This window comes from Myxocyprinus asiaticus, chromosome 12 (assembly GCF_019703515.2).
Source record: "Myxocyprinus asiaticus isolate MX2 ecotype Aquarium Trade chromosome 12, UBuf_Myxa_2, whole genome shotgun sequence".
Classification (NCBI taxonomy): domain Eukaryota; kingdom Metazoa; phylum Chordata; class Actinopteri; order Cypriniformes; family Catostomidae; genus Myxocyprinus; species Myxocyprinus asiaticus.
Window position 1 is genome coordinate 47,726,920 of NC_059355.1, and position 18,748 is coordinate 47,745,667.

The 18,748-nt window shown below is 35.7% G+C and overlaps 1 protein-coding gene across 1 annotated transcript in view; it reads left to right on the forward strand.

Annotated features, from left to right (window-relative positions):
- The window catches only part of LOC127448957 (ankyrin repeat and SAM domain-containing protein 1A-like), a 44,993-nt gene that overhangs the window by 2,080 nt on the left and 24,165 nt on the right, over positions 1 to 18,748 (forward strand). Inside the window, exon 3 of the mRNA XM_051711956.1 lies at positions 16,808 to 16,874. Within this exon, the coding sequence (XP_051567916.1) occupies positions 16,808 to 16,874 (67 nt within the window). The remainder of the gene's footprint in view (positions 1 to 16,807; positions 16,875 to 18,748) is intronic.

An 18,748-nucleotide genomic window follows, 5' to 3' on the forward strand; every position in this document is an offset into this window, starting at 1 on the left:
AGGATATGTTAAATAATATAATAGACTAAGCTGTGTATTGCATGCAATTATAGTATAGTTTTAACTGTTTATGAGATGGATGGCCTGAGGGAAAAAACTGTTCCTGTGCCTGACGGTTCTGGTGCTCAGAGCTCTGAAGAATTGGCCAGAAGGCAACAATTAAAAAAGTTAGAGGGCAGGGTGAGTGGGGTCCAGAGTGATTTTATCAGCCCTTTTCCTCACTCTGGAAGTGTATAGTTCTTGAAGGGAGGGCAGGGGGCAACCAATAATCCGCTCAGCAGTCAGAACTGTCTTTTGTATTCTTCTGATGTCTGATTTCATAGCTGAACCAAACCAGACAGTTATTGAAGTGCAGAGGACAGACTCAATGACTGCTGAGTAAAACTGTATCAGCAGCGCCTGTGGCAGGTTGAACTTCTTCAACTGGCGAAGGAAGTACAACCTCTGCTGGGCCTTTTTCACAATGAGTCAATGTGTGTCTCCCACTTCAGTTCCTGTGAGATGGTAGTGCCCAGGACAGCTGCTAAGACAGGATTGTCAGAAGCGCTTTAAAGGTGGGGCTTAGCGAAGGGTCAGTTACCAAATCAGTAGTAGAATTAGGTATTTTAGTAAACTAGTAGCAAAATATCAGCTCTCCTCAGTCATGAGCTAGCCGGTTAAGCTTAGTCAGCTTTTAAATTTGTTAAAATGTATCAATTATTGTGTAAGCTTTTATTATATTTACAAACAATGTGCTTTAACTGCTTTACTGTAAATAACGTCTTAGGGAAGAGATGTGTAAGTAAGTGATATAATATTTCCTATGTTAACCTTGCAACATCTTGCAACATCAAAACTTTCACTTTCACACGTGCTTACAAAGCGCACACACATAGGCTGCCTGTCGGTCAAACAGTGCGTGGCTACAGAAAATAATAATATTTTTGTAAAAACGTAAAAGTACTGCTACTGAAGAAATATTTCAAGTAGAAGTACTGAGTAAATAAGTAGTTTGCTGAAAAAGTAATTACGTTACAAGTTACTTTATGAAAATTATATATAGTATATACGCTTCCATTTTTAGAACACAAAGACATTTTTGTTCTTGAAAGAAATGTATGCTTCCTTTCACCAAGGATGCATTAAATTGATCAAAAATACTGCCAAAATCATTCATTGCAATTTATTATTACGGTTTGAAAAAATAGTTTTTTCTTTACCAGTGATGGCAAACATATACTGTGTCACCTGTTTCTTACAAAAGCATTCTAAAGTGCTAATTTAGTACTCAAGAAAATGTTCTTATTATTAGAACAATTGAAAATGGTTGCAATACCATGCGGAAATTACAAGTTAATTTTTGGTTTTAACAGTAGGCTAAAAGAAACACATTTCCCCTGAAATTCTATTTTCTCCTGAAACTACATAATGTGCATTGTGACTGAAACACATTCCTATTTCAGGTTTATTCTCATTCACGTATGTCCAAGTATTTTGGCTATTAAGTTAACACACTGAACAAAACTAATATAATGCAATATTAAAGAGGAGGACATCTCTCCTCTATGATACTGCAGCAATTATCCAGATATGGAATGAGATTATTAAGCAAACTGTTATCAAATACTACATGCCAACTGAATAAAATAAGGCAAAAATAAACATTTGACACAGTGTTTAGTGAGAGATATGATTGATTCAAACACTAAAAGTGGTTGTTCTGTATATATATTACTGTATTACAGTTGTAATAATAAAGTCTTAATTAACATTATGGTTATTTAACATATTGAGATATTATTTCATTAATTGTAGCATTTGGTTACATTATGTTTTGTGATTGCTCATACCTTCTTTATATAACATCCATCCCTTGCACACTTTTGGCCTCTAGCGGGATAGGCTTTTCAGACAGATAAACAGCAGCACAGGGCAGGGAAGTACAGTACAGCACTGTGAGTGAGAGTGTTACACGCTAGGACAGTTTATTTTTAACAAGAGGGGCGAATATTTACGGAATTTAATGCTGGAGTACAATACCGAACTGATGGTGATTGAAAGAAGTGGAGAGCCTGTCTGTGTCTGAGGAACCAGATGGCGGGAAAAAAAATTATGTTCAGTGAAAAGTCAACAGAAGATCGCAAATGTATGTAATTGTAACTATATCAGATATTATTAATAAAACACAGGAACTCGTTACGTGGGCATTTTTGGCCCCCATATTTTGAGTTTTTCCATTTTTTTTGGCCCCGTTAATGTAATAAACACTATTGGCATTGTATCTTTCTAAGGTATTTAAAAGGTTTGTTTTAGACATATAGTAGCAACATTGTGTTAATGTTTGTCACAGCTAAAACATTGCCTACCTTAAAAACAAATGAAGTTTGATCAGTGGTTAAGTATTCAGACGGTTCCCTCGTACCTGAATGAACAGCTCTTTTCCAGAATAAAATGAAATATGCAGAAAACCACAGTATTACAGTTCTTGTATATTGACAGGGCAGAAAGTCTTGGAGAAGCTAGAGAAGAGAGGACAGTGGTGGCAGTTTATGCTGTGCCCTGCGGGCTTCCGTCATGCCGCGCACAGCGCGTTTTAGTTTATAAACAGATTTAGCGCTTATAACTTGCCGATTTCATCTTCCCAAAAAATGTCCCAAATATTCAGAAATATTATGTATTGTTTTGTACTTTGTAATTGTGATGAAAAATAACTGTAGTGAAGTTGAATACTTAATTTATAATCAACTCATGTAAAGTTGGTAATACATATCCAGCTTGCTTGAAATTATCACTGGCTGTGGGTGGGGTGGGAACACGCCACCAGGGCAGTGACCAATGAATGCAGTTCATGTATTAAGTATATGGCATGCCGTCTGGAAAGCGCTCATGGACGGTGCATTTGGAGGAGAAGTTAATTGCTCTTTGGAGTCAGCACATGTTTGTATGACACATCTCATATGTCATATCATGACAGACCATTAAAAGAAAAAAGAGTGGTCGGGGATAGCTGCTGAACTCAATGTACATGGTAAGGAACCGCTACAATAACGGTTATGAGTAGCCAGGTTGTAATGAATATTTATACTACTGCTGCAGTGATAAGGCACAGAACAAAGTCAAAGGCAGTCGTTAAGTGTGACACCTTCCCTCCGTTTTTTAATCGGTAAATGAGACAGGCTCACTGACTAGAAGGGCAAGATTAGCGAAAACAGTCATTAAGTGTGAAACCTCCCACCCAATTCGAGTAGTTCAGGGTCTGCTAGTGTAGAGCCAGCTTAACACAACATCATAGCGTGCTTTGTTTTTAAAATTAACGTTCCTTGCCACTGGTTGTGGAATAGAAACTATAGCAGTACGTAAGGTTGAAGAGAGAGGTAGGAAGAGCTTGACAGTATTAGCGCCAGTGGCTGAAGGCTGAACGCTTGGCTAGACCCATCAGTCCTTCTGCTGCTCTACGCTGGCTGCAGCACATGGGGCTAATTGAGCCTGAACTGTCGCTCTGCATCTTCTCAGTAAGCTTCCCAGGGGTCAGCCCACGCTGCACACACAACAGCACCCCTCCCCGTGCGTGAGAGCTTTAGTCATAACCAGAATGGGTGCTGCGGCTGCCTTCACACCTCATGATGTTTAATCAGCATTTTGTAGTGATGTGACGTTTGATATCGAAGATTCAAAGCTTGTGGAAAAAAACAACAACATATATCACATTGAAGCGCTTATCGGAGCCTAAAGGAATATTCTGGATTCTATACAAGTTAAAGGGATAGTTCACCCTAAAATAACATTCTCTCTTCATTTACTCTCCCTCATGATATCTCAGGTGTGTATGACTTTCTTTCTTCACCAGAACACATTTCAAGAAAAATAGAAAACTATCTCAGCTCAGTAGGTCCTTAAAATGCAAGTGGATGGTGATCAGACGTTTGACGCTCCAAAAATCACAGAAAGTCAGCATAAAGGTCAGCCATATGATTGCAGCGGTTAAATGAGTCTTCTAAAACGATACGATTGCTTTTGGTACGAAAAAGATAAATATTAAAGAACTTTTTAACTATAAACGCTTTATGTTTTTGACCAGCAGATGGCAGTAATTTGAACCGTCTACAGAAGCTTCAAGTAATGGACTCAATTTCTATACATTTGTAATGCAACCCCCATTTCTTCACAAAGCTTAATTTTCCCACCACTAGCAGTTTGTGTTCGGGACAATTACACACTTGCTGATTAAATCATTGATCATGCTTATTCTAACCATCAGCTGATTCTTTTGTGAAGATATCTTGCAGGCTATTTTTGAGACATATGTGTTAATATTTTTTGTGATATGGCCACTCAAGGCTGTCTGTTACAGTGATTTTACCTTGGTTAAAGGAATGTTCCAGGTTTAAAGCAATTTAAACTCAATTAAATGCATTTGTTTCGACTCCTCCCTCATTTATTTAATAGAAGCAAAAATCAAGGTTACAGTAAGTCACTTACAATGTAATTAAATGGGGCCAGTCCATAAACATTAAAATACAAACTGTTTCAAAATTATAGTTGCAAGATATAAACATTTTACGTGTTAAGATTATTTTAGTGCAATAAAATCATGTATTTACAAGCATTACAATGTTTTACCAGATTTACAGGGTTTACAGTACATCGTCATGACAATAAAGTTGCAATATTGGGTATAACTTTTCACAGGTAAGGTTAGTAAGTGATTTTATTACACTAAACATTATGTTAACATGTATAATGTTTATGTCTTGTGGCTGTACTTTTGAAACAGTATGTATTGGTTTATGAACTGGCCCCATTCACTTTCATCATATGTGCCTCACAGTAACCAGCATTTGTTTTTGTTTTTTAAATAACAGAGGGACAAGTCTAAATCATTTTTATGGTAATCAACATTATGCAGCAAATGATGTTGATTGAGCTTAACTTGTATTGAACTCGGTACATTACTTTTAAGGGGTGTTGTTGTTGTCCAAAATCCCCTTAAGCTTGGTAAAATTACTGTAAAGTAAGTAAAACATATAAAATAATCACACACACACACACACACACAAAAGTTATTTTGCCAAGTAGTTTATTAACATGCCCTTTAAAGATTGATATGCAACATAGCAAAGTTTGATGCATCAAAGTCAGCATTAAATCAAATTTGACCCTATTTACTTTCTTGTTACTGTTGTGTTATTGTTTATAATTCATCAGTGCATTATTCCAAAGAAGATAGATGATATATTGTCTTCATAATCTATCATCAACATATAATAACTTGTCCCGCCTCTGAAACATCTTTCTTAAACATCTGAAACACTTTTCAGGTGATGTCACTAAGGTCGTGCAGCTAGTGGTCAATGTAAACCAATGGCTAAATAACTACTGAGGCATTGAGCTTGTTTACATTTACAGCAATACACTGATTACTATATAAAAAAATAGGCTTATTAAAAAAAAATTAAAAAAAAGGCAACATAAGAAAACGTAGCAATTCAATGCCTGTGAACATTAAAGTAAAAAAGGTATGTCAGTAATAGCAAATAATGACAGTTTCGAAAACGAAATGTTGCCATTGGGATATGTCAAGATGATGCTCCGGTGCGGCTGCCACGATTATGAAATTTGTCTGACGATTCGTCAAACAAACAATTGCAATTATGGCAATTAATTGTCTGTTTTAGGGCTATGATGATTCATTGTTTCTCTTAGGGCTTTCACAATTAACTGTCATATAAATTGTCATATGTCATTATAGGTGCTTCACTCACCTTAAAGGGATAGTTCACCCAAAAATGAAAATTCTCTCATCATTTACTCACCCTCATGCCATCCCAGATGTGTATGACTTTCTTTCTTTAGCAGAACACAAACAAAGATTTTTAGAAGAATATCTCAGCTCTGTAGGTCCATACAATGCAAGTGAATGGTGATCAGAATTTTGTAGCTCCAAAAATCACATAAAGGAAACATAGAAGTAATCCATATGACTCCAGTGTTTAAATCCATGTCTTCAGAAGCAATAGAATAAGTGTGGGTGAGAAACAGATCAAAATGTAAGTCCTTTTTTACTCTAAATCTCCACTTTCACTTTTATTTTTACATCTGACACATGTAGTGCCTGTTTAGTTTCACTTTCACATCTGAAAGTTAAAGTTAAAGTGGAGATTTAGAGTATAAAAAGGACTTAAATATTGTTCTGTTTCTCACCCACACCTATTATTTTGCAAGAGTTTTACATATCTTGCTTCTGAAGATATGGATTAAAACACTGGAGTCATGGATTACTTCTATGTTTCCTTTATGTGATTTTTGGAGCTACAAAGGTCTGATCACCATTCACTTCCATTGTATGGACCTACAGAGCTGAGATATTCTTCTAAAAATCTTTGTTTGTGTTCTGCTAAAGAAGTCACTTTTACATATTAACTTCAAATATGCAGTATAAATCAAATGTTAATATAGGGATATATGATTTCTTTTTAAGGCTTTAAAACTATATGAAAGACATGAGAAATTGTGTTTTAAATGTCAAAAAATTCTAAATACTTAAAATAGGTCTCACTTTTGGTCAACTTTAGTTTTTGTCAATTTTACATTTACACTGTTGTTTTTAGAACTCTTTTTTTTATTTATTAATACAAAATATGTATATTATATTATATAATATTATATTATATTATATTATATTATATTATATTATATTATATCATGCAATAGTAAAATATTTCTGTCCAAATTTCTTCACTTTTACATGTTATTTTAATGCTCTGATTAAACCCAGGAGCCCTTATTTCTCATGAGGCAAAACCTTTTAGATTTCGTTTCATTGTTTTATCACTCCACAGAAATAGAGTAAGCATGCGTCTCCTCTGTGTCACTGCGTGTATGAACCTGCTATGACCAGGAACATTTACTATTACACTATCGTTAAATTAAAGTGAAACCGGAGAGCTTTGCATTCACCATCAAAGTTTATATCTGTTTGTTTATATTTTTGCTGGATTCTGGCGTGAGCTCTGCTGACGGTGCATGCATCATAGTGCTTGAGAAGCACTTCATGCTTTCAGAACATTCTTTTTTATACCACTGCCCAATTTTTAAAGGGAAATGTTAGAGGTGATCACATTTATACTCAAGGCTTTATAAAACAGTAGCCTACTGTGAGTCTAAGAAAGTGCATAGAATAATCCAATTATTGGATCTCGGAGCATCATTCAATCTGTACTTTAAACCACTTTAATGGAAAGACCCAAACTGCTGTAGATCATCTGTACAGAGCTCAAGCCAAACTGGGTGGAGTGTCCTGTTCTTAAAGGGATAGTTCATGCAAAAATGAAAATTCTTACATATTTTACTCACCCTCATGTTGTTGAATACCCATATGACTTTCTTCTTCTTGTGAAACACAGTGGTGAGGGATGACAGAATTTTCATTTTTTGGCTAACTATCGCTTTAAGAACACCCTGTTCTGCATTTGTCCATTAATGGCATTTCCCATCATGTTTGAATTAAATTTATAGGCCTAAGAGAGAGTGAGGGAGAGCATCTGGAGAAATGACTGTCTGGAGGGCGGGCAGGGGATGATGTGGTGCTACTGTTCACACACCAGTACAAAACAACCTCCGAGCAGGGCCCTAATGTGCAGTGAAACAGAGCCAACATGCTGGTATGCACTCATATAGTATCCTGGTGGAAAACAGCTGTATCAGCATTTACCGTATGTATAAGCCAATGGTCACGTTCCTCAGACTCAATAGTAACTTCTGAACTTACATTAAAGGAAAAATTCACCCAAAAATGAAAATTCTGTCATATATTATGCACCCTGATGTTGCTCCAAACCCGTATGACTTTTTTTCTACCATGGAACACAAAAGATGTTTAGCAGAATGTTAGCCTCAGTCACCATTCACTTTCATTGCATATTTTTTCCATACAATAAAAATGAATGGTGAAAATCATCTTTGTGTTCCACTGAAGAGTGAAAGTCATTCGAATGAGGGTAAGTAAATGATGACAGATCTTTCATCTTTGGGTGATCCATCCCTTAAAAGGCGAAGCTTGTAATGTTTCAAATAATATTTTCAGAAATTACACATTTTACCTTTATATTCTGTGATTGTTTATTGGTATCACACAATGGGCTCTATTTTCGTATGCGTGCAAAGACCGTGAGCACTAATTTTAAGCAAAATTTTCATGCCAGCGCAAAGTGCAAGTTGGCGTGGGTGTATTGTATGGTAGTGAAGTAACGCAAAGCTCAATTTGCTATTTTCATGAGAAATAGGTCATTGCGCTAAGACGTTTCAAAACCACATCTGTTTTAATAATAATTACATTAATTTAACGGACCCAAGGTATACAAAATTAATTTACTCATTACTAATGTACAGATGTACAGATTTTGCTCTTATGGAAAGAAATTGGTACTTTTATTCACCAAAGTGGCATTCAACTGATTGCAATGTATAGTCAGGACATTAATAACATGAAAAATTACTATTACAATTTGAAAAAAATGTTCAGAACTTCTTAAACTACTTCAGAGAGTTCTCATCAAAAAATCCTCCATGTACAGCAATGACAGCTTTGCAGATCCTTGTTATTCTAGCTGTCAGTTTGTCCAGATACTCAGGTGACATTTCACCCCACACTTCCTGTAGCACTTGCCATAGATGTGACTGTCTTGTCGGGCACTTCTCACACACCTTACAGTCTAGCTGATCCCACAAAAGCTCAATGGGGTTAAGATCCATAACACTCTTTTCCAATTATCTGTTGTCCAATGTCTGTGTTTCTTTGCCCACTCGAACCTTTTCTTTTTGTTTTTCTGTTTCAAAAGTGGCTTTTTCTTTGCAATTCTTCCCATAAGACCTGCACCCCTGAGTCTTCTCTTTACTGTTGTACATGAAACTGGTGTTGAGCGGGTAGAATTCAATGAAGCTGTCAGCTGAGGACATGTGAGGCGTCTATTTCTCAAACTAGAGACTCTGATGTACTTATCCTCTTGTTTAGCTGTACATCTGGCCTTCCACATCTCTTTCTGTCCTTTTTTGCCATTTTTGACCTAATATTGACCTTAAGACATGCCATTCTATTGCATACTGTGGCAACTCAAAACAAACACAAAGACAATGTTAAGCTTCATTTAACGAACCAAATAGCTTTCAACTGTGTTTGATATAATGGCAAGTGATTTTCTAGTACCAAATTAGCAATTTAGCATGATTACTCAAGGATAAGGTGTTGGAGTGATGGCTGATGTCTAGATTTGGTCATAAATGACTTTTTTCAAATAGTGATGGCGCTGTTTTTTACATCAGTAATGTCCTGAGTATATTTTGTGATCAATTGAATGCCACTTTGGTGAATTAATGTACCAATTTCCTTCCGAAACAGCAAAATCTGTACATTATTCCAAACTTTTGGTCAGTGTCAAGAGTCAATAACAATTCCATGACAATATTGCTTATATTTGAATTAATAGAAAGGAAGTGCACATTTTAAGCATTCACTGTGCCTATACGATCCCCATAGCTCAGCATGTTAATGTTTCAGCACTTCTGCAGAAAACCTGTTTAAAAATAATTTCGTGTTTGAGTGAGCGGTCAATCCTGCCTTCCACAGATGGGAATATAAGTCTCTTCATAATTCATACGCTAACGGAAGATGTCAGGGGAGCATGTCTTCAGATGGCAAGTGAAAGATGTGCACGGGGGAAAAGAAGTGGGTGGGAAATGCTTTCACCTGTCAGAAAGCTGCAGTAACTGTACGGCCCGTTCCAAACACTTATAGCTCTGCACGTGCATGGAGCACTGCTTCAAATAACACTCAATCGGCAGTTCTCTTTTTCACTCAAAATCAGACTTTACGTGCCTTTGCATCAGTACATGAATGCATACAACAAAAACATTTATTGGAAAATAAAAACTGTATTAAAAAGCTTTAGATGCTTTAGAGTTTTTACAAGCTTTGGGTTCAGTTTTTGCATTTTTGAAAGAGTTAAAAAGAAGGGTGTTTATTCCGCTATGGGCACTTTTGCCATTGTTTTTTTAGTTTAGAAGATAAACTCTCTTAAAATGCACACACTATATTAAACAATGGATACACTATGTATGCATCACAGGAAAATTCTGTGATTTTTTTTTATTTTGATTTTTTTTCCGAAACGCTATATATTTCCGGTGATGCAAATGACATTTCAAACTTTTTGGAAGAAAATGGGAGACACTATGCATTAGTCTTACTAAGACTAATGCATAGCTTGCATTTTATTTACCCTAAATATACAAGAATTGGGCTAAGAAATATTCTCACACTTTTTGCATAAATTGAAAATATTATAGCTTTATCAGCATTGACACACAATACAAATCAGTGATGTTTACCTTGACTTTTATTTATTTTCTTCATGCAGCACAGTCAAAATTTGTACGAAATGTAAGATAAATCATCCTCACAATAAATATTGGAATGTTAGAAGGATAGAAAAGGTTCACTCTTTGTTAGATTATTATAGTTTTTTAAATGTAGTAATTAATATTGCTGTACTGGACTTTAATATTTTAAGAGTGAAAGTCTGGGTCTGGGACAAAGAAAAGCTTTAGAAGTTTTATAGTTATAGTTCAAGATATATGTGGACTTTCAAAATCAAACAAGATATAATATAGTCCTAAATGTATAAAAAAAATGCCGTATCTACACTACTGCTCAAAAGTTTTGAAACATTTACTCATTCTTTATTATATATTTTTTTCACATTTTAGAATAATAGTAAAGTCATCAAAACTATGGAATAACATAAATGGAACTATGGGAATTATGTTGTGACTAAACAAAATCCAAAATAAATCAAAACTGTGTTATATTTGAGCATCTTCAAAGTAGTCACCCTTTGCCTAGAATTTGCAGACATGTACTCTTGACATTTTCTCAACCAACTTCTTGAGATATCACCCTGGGATGCTTTTTAAACAGTATTGAAGGAGTTCCCATCTATGTTGGGCACTTATTGGCTGCTTTTCTTTATTATTTGGTCCAAGTCATAAATTTCAAAAACATTGTTTTTTTTTTTTTATTTATTACATTTTAGATTTATAATGAAATAAATGAATATGGTGGCACAATTATATTTTTGTCTACAAAACTCATTTCAAACATTTAAGCATACGCCTTCAGATCAAAAGATTTTTAAGATCATGAGAAACATTTCAGTCAAGTGTTTCAAAACTTTTGACCAGTAGTGTATATATTCAAGTATTACAGAATGTACAGTACATTTATCACAAATATATTGGATGTATCCGATGCTTGCACATCTTCGTTATGCATTCTAGCTCTTATGAATCGTAAATGGCAAAATGTGTTGCCTCCAGACTGAGACTGTGGTGGCAATGTTATCCCACCCTGATTCACTCCAGTCCTGGCTTGAAGTCTTTGCCATCACTCCATCACTGTATATTGAAGCTGGTCTTTGATGCCTGTAATCGTGTTACTACTCTGGCACATGGGAGGAGGCAGGGCTGTATGAAATCTTCATTAATCCCCCACCTCACAAGTCGCTGGCTTCTACATATTCACTCATTAGGTTGGACATTGTGTGATGTTCCATATTGCTGTCTCTGTAGAAAGAACCCGCTCACTTTTCATGAACTTCCCTGGAACTCCATGTCTTAAGACGAAGACCACAATAACTCTAGTCACTCTCTCTGTCTCTCTCTTGGTCTCTCCAGTGGTGATATAAAGACTACACTTGAGTATATTCCTCAAAAGCTATATTACTAATCTGCACATTTTTAGATCAGTGGATATCAGCTGGTTTTGCTTCAGGACCCAGATTTTACATCGGACATCAAGTGGTGACCCAGCACAGTACCAAAATGACCAAAAGCACAAAAGTAAACAAAAATATCCTTAAAATAGGGGTTTATTAGTAGTGCTTTATAAATGTCTCTTGTTTCCCTGTGGCTTTATGCTCTTGGCTAGTAATTCAATACTGTCTGGGTTGTATTTCCTTTTACCTTGTGTAGATTTGTTCATGGTTTTTGTGGATGAGGTCCTGTCACAGAATAGAGCATAACAGCCAGGTTCCAGAAGTAATAATAATAATAATAATAATAATAATAACATATTTTTTTTTCCATAAAGGAATTGATTATTAAAAGGATAGTTCACCCCAAAATGAAAATTCTTTCATCGTTTTCTCACCCTCATGCCATCCCAGATGTGCATGACTTTCTTTCTTCTGTCAAACACAAATGAAGATTTTTAGAAGAATATTTCAGCTCTGTAGGTCCATACAATGCAAGTGAATGGTGGCCAAAACTTTGAATTTCCAAAAATCATATAAAGGCAGCATAAAAGTAGTGCATACAACTCCAGTGGTTTAATCCTTGTCTACTGAAGTGATATGATAGATGTGTGGGTGAGAAACAAATAAATATTTAAAGGAAAATTCAGAGTTCAAGTTAATCTCTCAACAGCATTTCTGGCATAACATTTATTACCACAAAAATGTATTTAGACCCGCAGCTCCTTTTCTTTAAAAAAAAGCACAAATCTAGGTTACAGTGAGGCACTTACAATGGAAGTGAATGGGGCCAATTTCTGTAGGGTTTAAACAGAAATGTGAAGCTTATAATTTTATAAAAGCACTTACATTAATTTTTCTGTTAAAACTTGTGTATTATTTGAGCTGGAAAGTTGAATTTTTTAAAATTTTACAGTCATTTTAGGGTTTTATGGTTTGTTGACATCGTCATGGCAATGAAGTTGTAAAATTGGCTATAACTTTACACAAAAAAGGTTAGAAAGCAATTTTATCATAGTAAAATCATGTTTACACGCATATTGTTTACATCTTGTGGCTATACTTTTGAAATAATGAGTATTTTAATGGCCCCCATTCACTTCCATTGTATGTGCCTCACTGTAACCCAGATTTTCCTTTTTTTTTTTTTTTCTTTTTTTTAGAAAACGAGGGGCAAGTCAAAAATATTCTTTGTGGTAATCAATATAATGCCACAAATGCTGTCAATTGATCTTAACTTGTATTGAACCCGGAATATTCCTTTAAGTCCTTTTTTTTTTTTACTATAAATCTCCTCTTTAACTTTCACTTTCACATTCTTCTTCTTTTGTTGTTGTTGATTCGAATTCTTCATGCATATTGCTACCTACTGGTCAGGGCTTGTCAAAAGGTGGAGATTTATAGTAAAAAAGGTCTTAAATATTGAGACACCTATCATATTGCTTCAGAAGACATGGATTAAACCACTGGAGTCATATGAATTAATTTTCTGATGTCTTTGTATGCTTTTTGGAGCTTCAAAGTTCTGGCCACCATTCACTTGCACTGTATGGACCTACAGAGCTGATGTGTTTTTCTAAAAATCTTCATTTGTGTTCTGTAGAAGAAAGACATTTACAAATACATATCTGAGATGGCATGAGCGTGAGTAAATGATGGGAGAAAGATTTTCATTTTTGGGTGAAATATCCCTTTAATGATAGCCTATAGTCAGTATACAGTGAGCTCTGAGGTTATTAATCAATGGTAGGTGCTTCTGTTGAAGTCATCAGTCCATGTTAGTTTGAAAAGTTATTCATAAAATGTATTATTTCATTTCAAAATCTTGTTAGATCTCATCTGAATATGTCTTTATACATTTAAAGTAACTTTTACAAAGTAGCTATTGTCTTACAATGTAATGGCCTTTTTACATAAACGACATCAAATGAATTATCCAACATATAAAGATATAAACAAATGCAACAAATGTAACTTCTGTAATGCAACGAATTTCTGAATAAAAGAGGATAATCAATGCAAAAAAAAAAAAAAAAAAGAAAGTAGATTTGATTTTATCCATTGAGATTTGATTGTATCTAAAGGACAGGTGGTTGGAGGGGAGGGGTTGAAAAATAAGAGGGATGTCAGCTGTTTTAGAGGTGGAGCAAGTTATTACATTACAATGGAAGATTGCAAACACAAACTTTACTTTACTTTGGGAAAACGCTCAATGAATCGTGCACAAATGAATTAGTCCAGAAATTTGTATTGAGAAAGTAAAGGCTAGGGTATACTTTGTTGTTCGGCGTGTCGTTATGTGTTCTGTGATCTGCCTTTCAAAGTACACTCTTTTGACTGAGAGCCTGAACGGACGCTTTCGACACATGTGGACTACAATTGCTTTGTGATACTCTTTTGCACCAGTCAATGCCAGGCGCATGTGCAGACGTCTCGCACAGACGAAAAATACTAAAAACACACAGTATGCAAGACATAGCAGCATGCAGAAAACCCAAGTATACTTTGGTCTTCAATACAGTAAATTTTGAGTATAAATAATGTCACTTAATGTCTTGAGTTTCCAAGCCACCAGCATTCATTTATTTAGATATATAGCAAGAGATTTATATAGAGCTAAGATTCATCATATGAACTATAAATTGACTGTACTCCAGAACACATAACGGCAGATGAAGTCTGGAATGTGCATTATATAGTCAGCTCAGGGAACTGTGAGGTCTACCATGGGAGAGTGTGATGATGTAATATGCATTCTATAATGGATTGACATGGAGAGTGTGTAGTACACTGTAAGTTAGTATGTAGGTTACTTGAAAGTGGAAAAAGTGAAGGGCTGTATCGCTAAAGGGCATCTACCACGTGGAGCGTGGCATCTGACTGCTAAATGAATCCAGAGGCTTGCTAGCACGTTGATGCCACAAGCACACAGCAGATTACTTCTCCAGACTTTAAATATTACATCAAAAACCAACGTTTTGCTATTTCAGGCCTCTCCTAAAAGTTCATTGATTGGAGACGAGTAATCTCTAAGCTTTCATTCAGAAAAGGAAAGGAGTTCTTATATACAGTATGTGCTCTTTAATTGCTGGTGGCAACTGGGTTATTAAATTCCTTTAGGCTGTTACTGATCCGATTGAATTTCTTTAATGTGAATACCGCCTCCATTTATTTTATAGTTCTGGCTGCTTCTAAACCTACACAGATTGAAAGTTTCGCCGGAAATAGTTGATGGCTGTGTTCAGAATGTAATGCTTGCTTACTACTTACTGAATTCTGTGCACTATGCGCTGCATACTGCCTAATATTTTTTTCAACCTGGTCCATAGAATCACATTACCTAAGTTTTTATTTTTACTTGGCTCGTTGTGCGTTTCACAGCAGTTTCCTGGTGAAATGAACACTAGAGTGCTACAACAACATTGACTTTTATTCCCTTTCACATAAATCACGAGTAAAATGGCAGATTATCAGTGCATAAACATTTACTTTTCACCCTGTTCCTCACACAGTGCTTTCTTATGACATCTAAACACTTACTGTAGTGCATGACTAGTAAGGTGGTACATTTTGATGTTTGCATTATAAACATTCTACATTTATGAGATTGTATGAGCACGATCAAATTGCAGTGTAGCTCATCCGAGTGTTGCAAGTGTTGCAATTGCGATGCAATGACCGGGATTCGAGTGTTTAAACCATTGTTTGGTATAATGCGTTCTATTTCACATGCAATAAAAAAATAATAATTCAACATTATACAGTATGCACTGCACAGTATAATGTTATTAGTAAGCTAGTATTTCATATCGAACACAGCGAATGTTTAACAAATTGTTCATTGCAATGTTTGGAATACAATACTAGCTTACTATTTCCTGAATACTGTGTAGCATAAGCTGAACACTGCTGCTATGTTTTTTACTTTATAAGTAAGCAAGTAAAAAAATGGAATTTTTTTAATAGTAAATTAAACAGTATAGGTGTTATTGTGCTATAAATATTTCAATGATTTACATTGCATGTGAGTTTCGTTATCTATCATCTTAGACAAAAAATATATAAATTTTCCATTTTTTATTCAGTTTTGTGTTAAAACTTCTTTTTTTGTTGTTGGATTTTCTCCCCTTTTCTCCCCGATTTGGAATGCCCAATTCCCAACGCGGTCTAAGTCCTCATGGTGGCATAGTGACTCGCCTCAATCCGGGTGGCAGAGGACGAATTTCAGTTGCCTCCGCATCTGAGACCGTTAATCTGCGTATTTTATCACGTGGCTTGTTGAGTGCGTTACTGCGGAGACCTAGTGCATGTGGAGGCTTCACGCTATTCTCCGTGGCATCCACACACAACTCACCACGTGCCCCACTGAGAGCGAGAACCACATTATTGCGACCACGAGGAGGTTACCCCATGTGACTCTACCCACCTTAACAAACGGGCCAATTGGTTGCTTAGGAAGCCTGACTGGAGTCACTCAGCACGCCCTGGATTCGAACTTGCGACTCCAGGTGTGGTAGTCAGGGTCTTTACTGGCTGAGCTACCCAGGCCTCCCGTGTTAAAACTTCTTAACTTTTGGACATCCAATCAAATAATGAGAAAAAAGAGGTTCAAGAGGTTGTAATTAATTCCTGTTTGTTCATCACACTGGAAATGGAAGGTCAAGTTGAGTGCATTGTAATGTGTGATAGAGTATTCTGCACAGTGCGCTCAGCACTTTTTGGTATATGTCGTAGGTCGTCCAGGTATTTCATGCATACTGAAAATGTGCATATTGTGCACAGTATGCATTCTATATACTGTAGAAATAGTAAGAGTTGTATTGTAGCCTAAACATTTTCTGCTTTTCTACATTTCAGTTGTTCTGAATTCAAAAAGTGTGTCTTGGCAAACAACAGATATGAATTATGAATTTAAATCAGTTCTAACGAAGTCCGATGGAGGGTAACCTGTCATGGCAGATTACAGTTAAATTAAATATTTTATTGCATTTTATAACCCTTCTGTTCTTGTTGTTGTGTCTTAGATTGAAAGGATTATGACTCTAATTGCCAGAATCGAGATCTCTGAGGAGCATCAGCCAGCGTTAGAAGGTAAATATGACAACAGCACATGAATGAGGAGAGATGGGCTGTCTCTCTCCAGCTGTGTACGATAAGAGCAATGAATGATAGTAAAAGAAACTGCTGAATGTAAAGTGGTTTTTAAAGTATGGCTGCCAAAGTTAAAGGGATAGTTCACCTAAAAATTCTGTCATCATCATCATGTTGGCCTCATCTTAATCCAAATCCCTATGATGTTCTTTCTTCTGTGGACCACGAAAGGAGATGTTAGGAATTAGGAATTTCATTTTTAGGAGAACAATGCCTTTAGCAGTAGCCACTGTGACAGCCCATTAAGAGTGATGGTGTATTTCCAAAAAAAGCATTGCTTTGGTTGAATCATCCCTTGAGTCAGAACTACTTCACTATCTTTAACAACCAACTATTCTCTCTCTTCACCACATAGTCTCTCTTTCCACCCCAATTTGGTCTGTGTCTGATGTTCTGTACCTGATATTTTGACACAGACATCCTCTGGTACACAGTGGGCCCTGAGGACCTACTTTAAATAGATGAGATCAGGATCCATTTACCGTGGCCATGACACAGATACTCAGTAATTAGGACTTGATATTTATCTCTTCTTGCAAAGTGCCTCCCAAGGTTATAGCTATATATGGAGGAACATCACTATGTTTTAATGTACGTTTGCCATGAGAGATACAGTCATTTAGAAATTGTACAGCAGAGAATCGCATCAAAAGAACAGATGGAGACATTGTTCTGTGAGCCAGTGTCCCCAAAATTCTCTCAGGAGTCTGTATGTAATAAAAAATGTTCCTTGAGTTGTTGGCTTTTGTTAATGAAAATTGCCAGTGTTTCTTGAGAGACAATATTATCATGCATTTACTGAAAAAGTTGGAGAGCTCTTAAGATAAATTCTGGAGTCAGACAAACATTTGGAATTAGGGTCATCCTTTTACATGGCAAAAGAAAAGAAGTAGATAAGAAATATGAATAAGTTCATAATGATAAATATTAATAATTTAATACATTTAAAATATAATGTAATATGATATTATAAGAATAGAATATTCTTAAATATTCTTACAATAAAAAGACCCTCACAGTTCAAAAATACCATGGTGCTAGCACAGTAGTAAGAATCATAGCATGTAAGAATCATAGTAGTACCATGGTATTTTTTTAGTGTGAGGATACTTTTGTTGTAAGAATTGTGGTAGTACTGAACTACCATGATTCTTACAACAACTACCATGATACAAAAACACGGTACTACCATTGCATTTTTAGTACTGTGAGGGTGCTTTTTTGTAAGCGTTACAAAAAAGTACCAAAAAGTGCCATTATCTGGACATGTACCATAGTAGTACAATGGTGTGTACAGAAGAACTTTGGAAGAAGGCACTTACAAAAAAATACTCTCGAAGTATAAAAATACCTTGGTAGTACCATGGTTTCTTGGATATATACTATGGTAGACCATGGTATTTTTAGTACTGGAAGGGTGCCTGTGATACCATGAGGGTAAGTGTTAATCCATTTTAGTATCATGGTACTTTTATGGATTATTTGGACATGTATCATGGCAGTACCCTTAGTAGTACCCTGAAACACCATGCAAATACATGATTTTCAGTACCACACTTACAAAAAAAAAAAAAAATAGTACCATGGTTTCTTTGACATGTACCATGGTATTTTTGGTACTGTGAGGGTACTTTTTTGTAAGTGACGTCAAGTGACCATAGTACCATCATAGTACTTTTTGCGTGGGTATTTCCATGGTGCCATGTCCAAAAAATGACAATATTGCAGCACTGCTAACATTGTTGGCTCCTTTTTGATAAATTGCTTGTATTTTTCTCATTTTGTAAGTTGCTTTCAATACAACCATCTGCAAA